At 44.8% G+C, this 16,024-nt stretch overlaps 1 protein-coding gene across 2 annotated transcripts in view; it reads left to right on the forward strand.

Moving 5' to 3' along the window:
• The first annotated feature begins 6,612 nt into the window (after positions 1-6,612).
• MAP2K4 (mitogen-activated protein kinase kinase 4) overlaps positions 6,613-16,024 on the forward strand; it is a 109,734-nt gene continuing 100,322 nt past the window's right edge. The window contains exon 1 of one of the 2 annotated variants that reach the window (XM_075561076.1): positions 6,613-6,769. In XM_075561076.1, coding sequence (XP_075417191.1) covers positions 6,652-6,769 — 118 coding nt within the window. In that variant the 5' untranslated portion in view covers positions 6,613-6,651. The remainder of the gene's footprint in view (positions 6,770-16,024) is intronic. The other variant, XM_075561075.1, reaches the window with a different exon arrangement.

A 16,024-nucleotide genomic window follows, 5' to 3' on the forward strand; every position in this document is an offset into this window, starting at 1 on the left:
TGTTTAAGTTGTTGATTCGTTTTGAATGAATTTTTGAATATGGACTGACAAAGGGGTTCATCTTCATTCTTTGCATGTGAAAAGCCAGTTGCCCCAGCACCATTTCTTGAAGAGACCATCTTTCACCAATGAATAGTCTTGGCACTCTGTTGCAAATCAATTGACCGCAGCAGCTGTTTGGTGTATTTATGTTTTGAAAGAAGAAGTCCATTTGTTATGTTTGTTTGGTTGGTTACTAACTCATCCAGACATTGGAATATAAGCTCAAAAGAGAAGATTTACACCTCAAAAGGAGCGCATGTTGGAGAGGCAGAGCTTCTTCTTTGTCATTTATTTCTTCTCTCCAACATCAGCACTCTGTAGAAGACACAGGTGAAATACTTAACCTGCATTTGGGGCTGAACAAGCCTGTATGGGAACTTTTCTTTATGAACTTTGGTAAAGTTTTCCCTTCAAGAACCCCAGTGTATAGGACCAAGAAAAGCATGGCGGGATCCTGGTTCTCACAATGTCGTTTGGTGTGTGTTTATAAAGACCTTATCTTGGAGATATTTCTAACTCAGCATGGCCACTGGAGGAGGATTCTGGTGGATTGGAACTCTGAGTACACCTATCTGCCCTCTAAATACACCTGCACGCTCTCTCACCTTTAAATTGCCTTTAATGCCTCATCAGTTTACTTTCTCTATATCTTCTCTCTTGCCAGTGTTAGGATCTGAGCAATCAAGGTAATGGCTGATACTGGGGCTAGAACAAGAGCGTGAGGATATTTTGATCCAACATACTAGGAGGATGAACCAGCATCAGATAAGATCTGGGAGATCTGGGTGGAAGGCGTTCAAGAAGGAGGTTCTGGAATAGACTGCAATGTTTTCAAAGGGCAGGGAACACCCAGCTATATTGTATAGATTTTTGGAGAATGTAGTAAAGTGGGTCATTCTAGTACACTGTTATTGTTAGGTGCCAGAGTGTATGCTCTGACTCACAGTGATGCTATGCATAACAAAAGAAAACATTGCATGGCCTGACCCATCCTCACAACTGTTCCTATGCCTGAGCCCATTGTGGCAGTCATTGTGTCCATCCATCTTGTTAAGGGCCTTCTTCTTTTTCACTGCCTCTCCACTGTACCAAACATGATGGGGACTGGTCTCTCCTGACAATATGTCCAAAGGATGTAAGATGACGTTTGGTCATCCTTGCCTCTAAGCAGCACTCTGGCCTTACTTCTTCCAATACAGATCTGTTTGTCCTTTTAGCAGACCATGGCATTTCCAATATTCTTCTCTGGCACCGCTATTCAAAGGCATTCATTCTTTTATGGTCTTCCTTATTCAATGCCCAACTTTCACAGGCATATCATGTAATGGAGAATACCATGGATTGGGTCACGTGCAATTCAGTCCCCAAAGAAACATCTTTGCTCTTCAATACTCTAAAGAGGTCTTGTACAACATATTTACTCAATGAAGTATGTCTTTTGACCTCTTGACTGCTGCTTCCATGAGCATTGATTGTGGATCCAAGTAAGACAAAATCCTTGACAACTTCAACCTTTTCTCCATTTATCATGATGTTACCTTTTGGTCCAGTTGTGAGGATTTTGGTTTTCCTTACATTGAGTTGATCTTCATCACCAAGTGCTTCAATTCCTCATCAAGGTTGTGTCATCTACATATAGCTGGTGGTTAATAAGCCTTCCTCCAATCCTGATGCTACACAATTCTTCATATAATCCAGCTTCTCTGGTGATTTGCTCAGCATGTGAACCAAGCAAGTATGGTGAGAGGATACAACCCTGATGTACACCTTTTCTGATTTTAAACCATGTAGTATTCCTTTGCTCTGTTTGCTCAACAATCTCTTGGTCCATGTACAAGTTCTGAATGCTAACATTGAAGTGTTTTGGAATGTCCTTTCTTTTCAAGTTTATCATTTATTATAGCCCACACAGTATATTGCCTTTGCATAGTCAAAGAAATACAAGTAAACATCTTTCTGGTATACTCTGCTTTGAGCCAAGATCCATTTGATATAGCAATGATATCCTTTGTTCCACATCCTCTTCTGAATCTGACTTGAAATTCTGGCAATTCTCTGCCAATGTGCCGCTGTAAATATTGTTGGATGACGTTATGTAAAATTTTACTTGTGTGTGTTATCAATGATATCATTCTATAATTTGAGCATTCTATTGGGTCACCTTTCTTTGGAATGGGCACAAATATGGATCTCTTCCAGTCAGTTAGCCAGGTAACTGTCTTCCTAATTTCCTAGCATAGACAAGCGGGTACTTCCAGTGCTTTTTCAGCTTTCTGAAACATTTCAATGGGTATGGCATCAATTCTACTACATCCACTCCCCTTCATATAAATTTGATTGCATGTTTTTTGATTTTATGATACCACTTCCGGTCAACACCTCATGATCACATAGACTGGTGTGTTTTTTCCATGTGGGCTTTGTTGCTTCCCTGTTAGAGGGATGCTTAACTCCACATCTTTAGGAGCCCAGATGCTATAGCTTTTGATAGCCTGACTCCATCAGCTTTCTCACCACATTTGCTTATGCACCCATTTGGTCTTCAGCGATTGTGTCGGGAAAGTGAGAATCATAGAATGTCAGGTTATTAGAACAAAGGATTTTTTGGGGGTTGAAGTAGTACTTGAGTAGAGGCCCAATGTCAGTCTGCTACCTTAATACTTAGCATATAAATATATGTACATAGATCTATTTCTCTATATTTACATATGCACATTCTTATAGTTAGACCTCTATAAATGTCCTTTTGCCTCCTAGTTCTTTCCTCTATTTCCTTTTATTTTCTTCTTGTCCCACTATCATGTTCAGCCTTCATTCAGGTTTTGGCAATTCCTCTTGGTTACATTGCCCTTGATCAAGCCCCACCAGGCATCTTATACCCTTCTTGCCATCAATTTTAGATCACTTGTTGTTTTTTTGTCCCCCAGAACCTTCAGTCCCATTGTTTTCTCCTCTGGATTGTTTTTCCTGCTTATGTTATCTAGATAGACATGCAGAGACAATAAGCACAAAAACAAGACAGAGCAAAATAAACAATAAACCAATAAATAGTTCTAAGTCTGTGTGTTGACCTTTGGGAGTGTTTTCTGGTGGAGTCTGATGGGGTGCCATGCTTTGCCCCAAAGTCTATTTTTGGTATTTCCTGAGGACTTCATTGCTTTGCTCCCTTACTGTTCTGTTGTAAGCCCTTAGTGTTTCCTGAAGTGTGATGGGGTCAGCTTGGGCACAATCCTGCCCTGTGTCTCTAGTGTTGTCCCTATAGCATTATGGGCCAGTGAGGGATGTGGTGTCTCCTCGTGGTGGGGCCAGCCCTATGGTCGTCTCTGTGCATTGGCTGCTTAGGAATATCATCTTTGGGGCTTGGTGGGCCAGGATGTGTTCCACTCTCTCTCCTTCCCTCTTTGTTTGCCCCTGTGTGTTCTGATCAGACGTGCCCCTTTCCCTGATCTGTAGCTTCAGTGCTGTTCTCTGACGTGCAATCTTCTGGGGAAAGGGGGAAGTGTCCACGTAGTTGGGATTGGGACCCAATCAGCTTTTCAACTTTTTAAAAAGGTCTGATGCACCAGATTTATCCAATGTAATGTGTCCTTTGATTTCTTTGCTGCTGCTTCCATGAACATTGATTGTGGATCCAAGCAGGATGAAATTCTTGGCATTTTTCATCTTTTTTCTGTTTATCATGTTACCAATGGGCCCTGTTGTGAGGGTTTCAGTGTTCTTTACACTGAGTTGTGATCCCTATTGAAGGCTGCAATCTTTGATCTTCATCATGAAGTGCTTCGGGTTGTACTCACTTACAGCGAGATTGGTTATACACATCGAAACTTGTCAATAACACTTCGTCTAATCCTCATGCCATACGTTTCCTTATATAGTCTAGCTTCTCAGATCATCTTCTCAGTGTACATAATGAATAACTATGGTGAAAGGACACAACCCAGATGCACACCTTTCCTGATATTAAACCATGCATTATTCCCTGTTCTGTTTGAACAATTGCCACGTGATCATACACAAGTTCTATATGATAACGAGGTGTTCTGGAATTCCCATTCTTCTCAATGCTATCTATAGTTTACTATGATTCACAAAGATAAATGCCTTTGCGTAGTTAATAAGACACAAGTCAGCGTTTTTTTCTGGTACTCTGCAAGAACCATCTGACATCATTTGTGATACCTTGTGTTTCATGTCTTTCTATGAATTTGGCTTTAATTTCTGGAAGCTTCCTGTCAATATACTGCTGTAATCATTGTTGAATGGTCTTTAGCAAAATTTTACTTGCATGTGATTTCAGTGATATTATTGTATAATTTGATCATTCTGTTGGGTCATCTTTCTTGGTAATAGGTTATATCTTCCAGTTAGTTGGCCAAGTCTTTGACATTTCCTGGCATAGAAGAGTTGGTGCTTCCAGTGCTTCATCAACTAGTGGAAATATTTCCCTTGGTATTCAGCAATTCCTGTAGCTTTGCTTTTAGCTAATGCTTTCAGTGCAGCTTCGTCTCTCCTGTAAGTACCACTGGTTCTTGATCATATGCTACCTTTCGAAATGGTTGAATGTCAACTAGTTCTTTTTGGTACAGTGATTCTGTGCATTATTTCCATCTTCTTTTGATGCTCCCTGCATTGATCAATTTTTTGCCTATATATTTTTAAATATTGCAACTCTCAAATTTAATGAGCATACAAATTACCTGGGCAATGTTATTAAAATGTAGAATCTGATGCAGTAGATTTAGCATAGGGTCTATGGGCAGTATTCTGAATATCCTCCTCTAGGACACCCAAGGATAGTATAGAAGTTTGGGGTGTTAGGCATGGTTTAATCAGCAGCTACACTGCGGGTTAGGTTGCCAACCACAAGATCAGGGGTTCAGATCCATCAGCAGTGCCTGGAGAGAAAGATAAGAGTGCCTATCCCCATAGGGCAGTGGTTCTCAACCTTCCTAATGCCCAGTCCTTTAATACAGTTCCTCATATTTTGGTGACCCCCAACTAAAAAATTATTTTTGTTGCTACTTCATAACTAATTTTGCTACTGTTATGAATTGTAATGTAAATATGTTATGCAGGATATATTTTCATTGGTACAAATTGAACATAATGAAAGCATAGTGATTAATCACAAAACAATATGTAATTATATATTGTGAAATATTTAGTTCTAATGACAAATAAATGAAATTTTGTCTTGAAGCATGGTGTAGCATGGGTTACAGTCTTCACGCTGGGGGAAGTAATGTGTTTTCCGATGGTCTTAGGCGACCCTCAAAGGGGTCGTGACCCACAGGTTGAGAACCATTGCAATAGAGGGAGTCGTGATTAAGTGTTGGATTGTGATCTTCAAGGTATGCAATTCAAAACCACCAGCTGTTCTGAAGGAGAAATGGTGTTTTCTACTCCCTTTTTATGCCTGTTTTCTATCTGTAACACTCACAGGGGCAGTTCTACCCTGCCCTATAGGGTCATTATAATATAGGGTCCTGTATTAGTCTGGGTACTTTAGAGAAACAAATCCACAGAAACTCATGTATAAAAGAGAGTTTTATAAAAAGGTTAAGTGCACATCAAGAAAACATCCCAGTGCTGCCTAAGCCCACAAGTCCTACATTAACCCATATGTCCGACACCAATTCACAAAGTCCTCCTCCATCTCACAAAACACACACTATGATGCTGACTGCAGGAGGAAAGCTGAGTCAGTGAATGTGTAAGCATCTCAGCTCTGACAGGGGTCTCCACATGGCTGCTCCAACACCCAGGGCTGCGTGGGGGTAGGTCTATGTGGCTTCTCAGGGATGTCTTACAGGAAGTGAGCCTTGTTAGCTGAAGCAGGGAACTGGCTCAGGCAGCTGCACCCTGCACCCTGGTCTGACCCTCACAAAGCAAGAGACCTGAGAACTCAAAGGCGACGCTCACTGAGTCATTTATCCCTCTGCCTTTCAATTAACCCCACATGTTTATCGGCCAGGTTGGCACAATAAACTAACTACTTCAGGTTTCTATGTAGTCACCACTTGAAAGCAGTGAGTTTGGAATTTGGGTTTATCCCTAAAAGGATTTGAAGCGTTGGACACACATCTACTGTGATAGACAGTGGGTTTTGTTTAGGTAACAGGAACTCAGGACTGGAATGATCATAAACCGAGTCCCCTCTGGAAGTGCTGCCTCAGAGACTGGACAAGAAGCCAACTCCTGGGATCCTTTTCAGCTTCACTATTTTGATCCCTGATAGTCCAAAATGGTTTTCAAAAAAATGGGGTGGGGTGGGGGGGGTTGTCATAGACCATTGTCGGCATGATGAAAGCGATGCATCATCCCTTTTACCGCCAGAAGGATACACACTTGAAATTCTGGAAGCGGTTTTCAGACGTTGCAGGTCGGCAGACTTTGGTGCCTGGCGGGCTCGCGGGGTCAGCCCTCCCGCAGACCCGCAGCGCAGGGCAGCTCCGCGTCGGGCCGCGAGCGGGGGCGTGTCGGGGGCGGGGTGTGGGCGTGCCGGGGGCGGGTCCGAGGCGGACCGTGGCCGCGCCCCTAGGCCGTGCGAGAGGCCGAGCTTGCTGCATTGCAGCCGCCGCGGCGCCGCTGGGCTCCTCACTCCCAACAATGGCGGCTCCGAGCCCGAGCGGCGGCGGCGGCGGCTCCGGGGGTGGCAGCGGCAGCGGCGTCCCCGGCTCCATAGGGTCCCCGGCGCCGGGCCACCCGGCCGTCAGCAGCATGCAGGGTAAGGAACGCGGCCGCGCTGAGCCCCCGGCCCCCTGGCGCGGCCGTCGGCGGCGGCGCGGCCTGCCCTTCGCCCGCGGCCCCGGCAGCCGCGGAGCCTCCCGCCCTCGCTGCCGGCTTCTCGCCCGCCCGCTCCGGGCTGCCCGCCCGCGCTCCGGGCGCTGGCCCGCGCGGGCCCGGCCGCGGCCTGCGCCCGGTGCTCGGCCCTGCCGCGCTGCCCGCCGGGCCCCCGGCCCGGGAGCCGCCCCCGCGGCCGCGCCGCTGGCGGCCCCGGCTCACCTGGCCCCCGCCCGGCCCCGCTTCCGGGAACCTGCGGGCCGGGCTGCGGCGCGCGGGCGGGCGGGCGGGCGGCAGTCTGGGAGGCGCCCGGGCCGCGCTCTGGGGCCCCTGCAGGTAGACGGCGACCGCGGAGCCCCGGACTGGGCGCCCGGCGCGGCGCTCCGCCTCTGCACTGGGGCCCCGGGCAGGGCCATCTTGCTTCTCTTCGGGGCGCAGCTGGAGCCGGACCACCGAGTTGACCTCTGGTCCCATTGGACCCTGACGGTCGCAAACTTCTGCAGGGTTTCTGTGCGTTGGGAGGGAGGGGCCGGGGTTGCGCAGGCTGGTGCCACCTTACAGGTGGCCTTTGGTCTGGGAAGAGGCGATTTCAAAAATGTCCACTCCCTTCCCTCTCTTCCCCTCCCCCGCCGGGGATTTCTGTGTTCGCATTGCTTGCAGGAAAAGAAAGGAGAGTGAATTCCATATAATGGAGAGCTACAGGAAACAGAAAGGCAAGGGTCAAGCTGGTACTATATAGTGCCTGGACATCTGAGGCAGCTCTTCTAATTAATGACTTTACCCACTGGGAATGCTTATTAGCTCTGTGTGGCTCATGACAGTGGTTCTGTGAAAATACACTTACCAGGCCCCAGCCCATTCGGGACCATTTCCTTAAGCTGAACTGGGGAATTTGGAGTAGGGATACTATTTTTAAAATAGCGAGTGTCAGAAATCTCTTGACAACTTTAGCAAACTGCTTATATTGAATTAATAGACTCAGCTAGGGCCCCCTTGGTGTAGTCAGTGTGCACATGGTTACCCTTTGGTTCCAATTTCTTCAAGGGCTTCTTGGTCTTGCTACCTTCATCCACTTTAGTTTCACAAACATAGACTGTGCACTTCTGTCTGCCTGTCTATATGTGAGAGAGAGATTTGGGGAGCAGAGGCAGGATGTTGTCGTTCTTTATACCCTTTGTCATCTTCCCCATGCGATAATTGGAGTATATACACAGAACAGGTGTGTGTGTGTGTGTGTGTGTTTGTATGGTTTGGGGTGGGGTGGCACGCTGGTGTCAGCTCAGCGGACTCTTGTGCAGCCTTTAGAATTCAGACGGAGTCTGTTCATGGGTGCCCGCAGTTTGCACAGCAGTTCGCAAAGTATTGAGATGGAGTCCTACATGGGTTTCCAGCCCTCACCTGGCTTTACAGTCCAGGTGCTGGTGGGGAAATGAAACTGCAAAATGACACTTAAGGATCAAGTCATTCAGCCCAAACTGGCAATTTAAAAAAGCCAGGCAAGTTTTGCTTTTGTTTCTTTCCCTTCTGGGAAGTAGTTGGTGACCATTTGTAAAAGCTGTATACATTTTGCTCCAAAAAGAAAAAAAAAACCCCAAGAATTGAGCATCTGTTGAGTATCAGGCAGAAGAAGATAGTGATTTTTTAGGGGGTGGGGTGGGTATTCAGAGGAGAGTGAATGAGAAGAATAGAGTTTTCCTTCCTATGAGAACAGGAGAGAGGACAAGATGTAGGTAGATGAGAAAGTTAGCATTTGAGAAAGTGCTGGGAAGCTGAGAGACTGGGTTTTGTGATAGAAAGTACCAGGGAGGACGGATGGTCAGCTTCTCTGAGAAGATGATCAGGGAGCGCCTTCCAGGAAAGCTGACTCTATCCTGAGTGCATTCTCAGCAGAGGGAACAGAACAGTGTATGGGAACTTTCCCAGGCAGGAAAGCTCTTGGAGTGATGTAGGAACTCAAAGAGAGTGGTTGATTGTGGTTAGGCATTCTTCTGATGTGCTACATTCTCCTCCCTGCCCATCGGGTCTTGGCGCACACTATGCTAAACTTTCTAATAAGCAAAACCCATTTTAAAAGGTAGGGGAGGGTGAGATATTTTTTTGGGGGGTTGTCTTTGGATTAATTTCATTGTATCAAGACTATCCAGCCTTGGTTGATGCTTTCTGTCTTGTTCTTGAACTTCTCTTGTTTACTTAGAATGAAGAGAAGTTCTTGACATGCTCAAGATGTTGTCTAGCAGAATCCAGGTTCCGCTTGTTCTGTGGTGGTATACCCTGACCTCCCTCCCTTCATCTGTTCAAGGCCTTCCTTGGCTTTCGATTAGGTTATCAGAAGGTATGGGTGTACTGCTTCTGCTCCCAAAGTCTGATTTTTTTTTTTCTACTTGCCACCTCAGGAAACTGCCATCCTGGCAGTTGCTAGTGACCATCCTCTTTCAATCACCAGATTCTGTTGTGGAACACATGGATTATATATCACTTAATAGACTTTGGCAGTTCTCTTAGATGGTAAAATTTGCCAGGCATCGAATAACCCTGCCCACCTTTTCATAGCTGGAAGCAAGACTGGTGCAAATTGTGAAGCATTGCTTTTTTAAATAATCATGTTTGAGAGCCAGATCTCTGCCTGTTGGGTTTTAATCTCACCACAATTCACACTTTTTTGACCTTGTGCAAATTACTCTATTTCTTGATTTCTCATTTGGAAAGTGGGAATGATCCTTTCCTCATTCGTGATAAGAGAAAGAAGGTCAAGCATCGATGTTTTGCCATTGGTGCTTGTTAGGTGCTGTGGTGTTGGTTCTGACTCATAGTGACCTTGTGTGAAACCCGGGAACGCTTCCTGGTCCTGTACCATCCATCTGTCAACAATGTTCTTGTAATGGTCTCATGGTTAGTAGATGAATCCCTATTCCTTCATTTTCTTCGTTACAAGATCCTAGACTTCATTCTCCCCTGTTGATTGCACCGCAGTTTCATTACTAAGTATTTCCTTTAGGATATTCCGGTTGAATGTTGTAATTCAGACTCCAGAACTTCTCCCTTTTCTGCATCTGGGGATGCTCAAAGGAATTGCAATTTCAACGCTACGAAGTAGAAATCTAGCAGAAGTTGCGATGAGCTTTGTGGGGCCCTGGAATGGGAATCCAGAGTGAACCCTGATGTACCGCAGCCATCTGCAAACTTCCTTTCAGTTACATTGTATATTAACTGATGGGGCGTTGGTCTGGCCACTATTTTTCTTTCTTCCTTCTGCCCGTTAGATATTGAGGAATTGCTGCTAATTTGGTCTTTACTCACATATCTGAGCATTTCATTCATTCTGACTCATTTGTCCCCTCATACCTATTCTTAAACACATCTAACCTGTATAAGTTGAATGGTTTTATGCTTTGATTTGCTGATGACTAAAACCATCAAAAATATAAATCTGTCTGCCAAGTTTGATAAATTAAAAAAAAATGACATTATGTTGAGTTTACATTTATGGGAGTTAAAAAAAACCCCTCAAATGCATGTTTGTCACATTTCCCTTTGATGTGTGACGATATGCTGAAACTTGTGTAGTTAGCTCTGTGTTCTCTTTTTTAGCAAATTTCTTATTCTTCCTCTTCATTTTTTTTTAACCTCATCAGGGAAGCTAGACTGATTTGTTTGGAGTAATAGTGTTACTTGCTTTTAGGGTCTGCATATAATAATGGACTCCCTTATTTATATATAACTCATTTCTATCTCCCCTATCTCAATGTCTCTGGGCATTGAGAGATGGCCCTAATTATACAACCTAAGAAACTTTAATTCTGACTTGAAACAAGAAAGGAAAGGGAATACTCAGCACAAGCTCTCTAATTTGTTCTTCGCCTAATTTGCTCCTCCTCTAATTTGGAACCCATAAATACCCTTTAGGGGTAAGTGGATATGCCCCCTTTCAAAGATAAGAGAACTGGCACTTAAATGAATGAAATAGCCCTATTGCAGGTGGGTTTTAATCTGGCCTGGTGGGTTTTGTTCTCACTACTCTGCTACATGAGTTCATATGGGCTCGCCAAGCTTTAAGTCCTTCCAGACATTCAGGTCTGAGACAAAAGTCTTTGTCAGACAGAAGTGATGCAGATTCAGGAATAGAAGTGAGATTATTTTAAGTTTCAGTCAGAGGGTGGAAGCCCTAAGCCACCAGCTACTTTTTGAGGTTGGTTTTGGAGCCTGCAGCCTTCCTGATTCATCTTTAGTTCAGAGTTCTAAACACACTGGAGTACTTAACGCTGGTTATTTTGAACCATGAGGTGTTTTGATCAGGCTTCTGCAAGTAAATAAATGACTTGAAATGGTCATTGACTAATGAACCCATTATAGATCAGATAGGTGATAGATTCCTCTTAATGCTGTAGTTCATATCTTGAAATAACTTCACTTAAGAGTTAAGTAAGAGTTAACCTAAGAGTTAATTTGTCAGCTAGAAAATTATTGTTCTCTGCGAGTGGGCCTGGAAGGAGTCCTGGTGGCATAGTGGTTTTAACACTGGGCTGCTAACTGGAAGGTCGACAATTCAAAACCACCAGCGCTCCAAGGAAGAACTATGAGACTTTCTGCTCCCGTAAAGAGGTACAGTCTAAGAAACCCACAGGGACAACTCTGCCCTGTCCTACAGGGTCACTATGAATTGGCACCGGTTTGATGGTGGTGGGAGTGAATGAGCCTGCCTTAGGTTCTGATCCTTTGCTGGACTTTTCATGGGTCTCTTCACGGGCTTGGAAAGGTATGGAGTTAATGTATCCAATCATGTAAAGAGAATCCAAAGATAGGGATTAATAAACTCGGCCAAGTGTGTGGCCCCCTAGTGAAAGGGAACATTGACTCATGATGGGTAGTTAAGACTCAAGATGGGCCTTTTGAAAGACGAGAACAATTACATCATACACAGCTTGATTCTCCATGAAAGACACCTCATCCTCCACCACAGCGAAGATGATCAATGTGGATGTCACAGCTACTTGGTCAAGCTGTGCTTTATTTCATCTTACCCGAAAATTGCTACAGCAAAAATTTAAAAAGAGAAGCAGGAATAGTGTTGCTAGATATAGCTCTGACATATTTATAGATATCTGCTATATCCATGCCTACTCATTCCCTGACTTTGCCACACACACACACACACACACACACACACACACACAATTCCCTGACTTTGCTACACACACACACACACACAATTCCCTGACTGTGCTACACACACACACAATTCCCTGACTTTGCCACACACACACACACAATTCCCTGACTTTGCCACACACACACACACACACAATTCCCTGACTTTGCCACACACACACACACACACACACACACACACACAATTCCCTGACTTTCTACACACACACACACACACACACACAATTCCCTGACTGTGCTACACACACACACAATTCCCTGACTTTGCCACACATACACACACACACACACACACTATTCCCTGACTTTGCCACACACACACACACACAATTCCCTGACTTTGCCACACACACTCACACACACACACACACACACAATTCCCTGACTTTGTCCCCCCCACACACACAATTCCCTGACTTTGCTACACACACACACACACAATTCCCTGACTTTGCTACACACACACACACACACACACACACACACACACAATTCCCTGACTTTGCCACACACACACACACACACACACACAATTCCCTGACTTTGCCACACACACACACACACACACAATTCCCTGACTTTGCTACACACACACACACACACACACAATCCCCTGACTTTGCTACACACACACACACACACACACACACAATCCCCTGACTTTGCTACACACACACACACACACACACACACACACACAATTCCCTGACTTTGCTACACACACACACACAATTCCCTGACTTTGCTACACACACACACATACACACACACATAATTCCCTGACTTTGCTACACACACACATGCGCGCACACACACACACACACGGCATGAACGCTGCTCTGATACACTTACATATTTGCCAGTATTCCTGAGATCAGAGCCGGTGGCTGTAAGGAACTTCTATGTTTTAGAATGTAAAATAAAGCCCTCCGGGCACCTAGTTGTCCCTAGGTTGTGCCCTGGCAGAAGTGTCAAGCATTCCCCAAGTGACGTCTGGAATTTTTCCCGGTTAACTCTTTGGAAATTGAAAGGAGAGGGAGTGACTGGTTTTGTGTAGGTCAGGCTGGTCGGGTGAAGTCGAGGAGACACCACAAACTTATCTGTGAGAGGGAGCAGGAACAGAAATGATAATGATCATCGTAGTCTGATCCATCCATGCTCTTTGTGGGACCCTCCACCTTCACAAAACACCTTTTGATGTTAATTGTGTTTGATGGATGAGGAAATTGAGGGTACCTGAAGTTAAGTACTTGCCACAGTCATATAGTTACTAAGTTGAACAGGCTTGAGATGATACTGTGGCATTCATTCACACAGCTACAGTTACTAAAGTAGGCAGTGGCTGTGGGAAAGGAACCAGAGGTGGCTTAGGAATGTTAAGGCGGGGAAGAATTTGGTTAGTAGTTAGAACACCCTGGATGGTTCCTTATGTTGCATCCTGGAGCTAGTGAATCTGGGGCACTCTTTTAACCTTGAAAAGGATGAAGTAAGGAAATCAAAACACTCAGACTATCACCGAGTTCCTTCCAACTCATAGCAAGCCTATGGGATTGTCCCTGTGCACTTTGGAGACTAACTTTTGATGGAAGCAGGAAGCCTCTTCTTTCACCTGTGGAGAACTCAAGACTGAACTGCTGGGCTTGCTGCTAGCAGCCTACCTTGCCCATCCCCTGGGGCTCCTGAAGTCATTACAAGCACTGGAAATGCATCTAAAGCAAAGGGAAGCCATTGTGGAGGAGCTTTAAATGAAAATGCAAGTTTAGGAAAAGTAAATCTGTAGATGTTACAACCACAGTGATGTACAATGAGTAACTTTGCAATTTTAAGGCACATGCGAAAATGTTGAGGTTGGAAATGGGGGGCAGTAGATAACCAGACGCTTCATGTTTGTGGTCTAAGGAAGGCTTGATAGGATGGACTGTGGTTCTGACCCAGGCAACTCAAATTCTTTCTTAATATGGGGTTCACACTGTAGTTTTTAATTCAATCTCACCAGTACAAGCACCCAGATGGTTCACGAAACTATGTGACTACTGAGGAGGTGAGAAACCATTTAGTTCCTGCCCTGTACGCTTCCTCCCTCTACTCCTTTTCAATGCAGGGAAAAGCAACTGCAAAACTAATTATTCTAGGAAAAAATTGTGTCAGGTACACTGTTTTTTAAAAAAAACTTTTTTGGGGGGCTCGTATAACTTTCCACAATCCATACATACATCCATTGTCTCAAGTACATTTGTACATATGTTGCCATCATCGTTTTCAAAGCATTTTCTTTCTACTTGGTATCAGCTGCTCATTTTTCCCCCCTTCACTCCGACCTCCTTCCCTCATGAACTCTTGATAATTTAAAAATTATTATTTTTTCATGTCTTGCACTGTCCAGTGTCTCTCCCTACCCCCTTGTCTGTTGTCCATCTCCCTGGGAGGGGGTTATTGGTAGGTCATTGTGCTCGGCACCTCCTTTCTCCCCCCTACCTTCCTCTTCCCCTCCTGGTATGGCTACTCTCAATATTGGTCCCAAGGAGTTTATCTGTCTTACATGCCCTGTGTTTCCAGCTCTTATCTGTACCCATGTACATGCTCTGGTCTAGCCAGATTTCTAAGGTAGAATTAGGGTCATGATAGTCGGGGGGAGGAAGCGTTAAAGAACCAGAGGAAAGCTGTGTGTTTCATCAGTGCTACACTGCACTCTGACTGACCTGTCTTCTCCCCACAACTCTTCTGTAAGGGGATGTCCAATTGCTTACAGATTGGCTTTGGGCCTCCACTCCATACTCCCCCTCTCATTCACATTATGAATTTTTGCTCTGGGTCTTTGATGCCTGACACCTCATGATCACACAGGCTGGTGTGCTTCTTCCATGTGGGCTTTGTTGTTTCTCAGCTAGGTGGCCGCTTGCAGGCACACCGTTTTTAAGCTGTGAAATAAGATTGTTGTTAGCTGCTGTCAAGTTGGCCTGGACTTCCGGTGATCCTGTCTATAATGGGATCTGACCATTGTAATCCATAGGAGTTTCATAGATTATTTTTTAAAAAAGTAGATCACCAAGCTTTTCTTCTTGGTCTCTTAGTCTGACACTGGTTCATCACCATAGCAACACATAAACCTCCACTGACAGGTGGGTGGTGATTGTGCTTGAGATGCATTGCCCAGGACAGGACTCTGGTCTCTTATGTGGAAGGTAAGAGAATTCTACCACTGACTCACCACTGCTCCCAAAGAGATTACCTGATACTATGACTAATTGATCTCTCTCTCTATCTATCTATCGATCGAAACCAGGGTTCTAGTGTAATGGCTTGTTTGGTGGCTAGTTCCTAACACTTCATTTTGTTTACTACTTTATCAAATAGTATTTTTTTGATTTTGTTTTTATATTCACTTACAAGTATCTTAGATGACCTTTTAGATTAATGTGGATCCTTTTGCTTTTGTTTGCAAAACAAAACAAAGCAGTAAGTTAATACTGAGTTGGAGGTTATGGTCAGAGCCCTGATAGTTGGGTTGCTGACTCAAAGGTCAGCAGTTTGAAACTACCAGCCACTCTGCAGGAGAAAAAGGATTCTTCTACTGTAAGGATTAATAGCCTGGGGAATCCACAGGAGCAGTTCAACTCTGTCTTATATGGTGATAATGAGTCAGAACTGACACCAGGGGAGCGTTCGGCAGTGTTCTCTAGAGAAATAAAACCAGGATACTTATTATTTTATGTGTGTGTGTGTGTGTGTGTGTGTGTGTGTGAATGATAAGTTTGTATAGTGAGAAGGAATACAACAGCTCATTAGTCCACACAGCAGTGTAGAGAGCTCAGTTCAACTCACTTTCATGGAACAGTTAATATACTGGAAGTCCTTCAACTTTTGCCACTGATGGTCCAAGGTTAAGGGAGCAGTGTAATCTGCCCTCAGGCAAGACTAGGAGAGCTGGCTGCAGGCAGCAGATACAGCAGGGTGGGTGGTAACAGCAGGGAGATAAGAAGTAGAGGTCAGTAGTGCAGTCGGGGAGCACTGAGAAGCAGGTCCTGATGGAGCC

Source organism: Tenrec ecaudatus, chromosome 10 (genome assembly GCF_050624435.1).
Source record: "Tenrec ecaudatus isolate mTenEca1 chromosome 10, mTenEca1.hap1, whole genome shotgun sequence".
In the NCBI taxonomy this organism is placed as follows: Eukaryota; Metazoa; Chordata; class Mammalia; order Afrosoricida; family Tenrecidae; genus Tenrec; species Tenrec ecaudatus.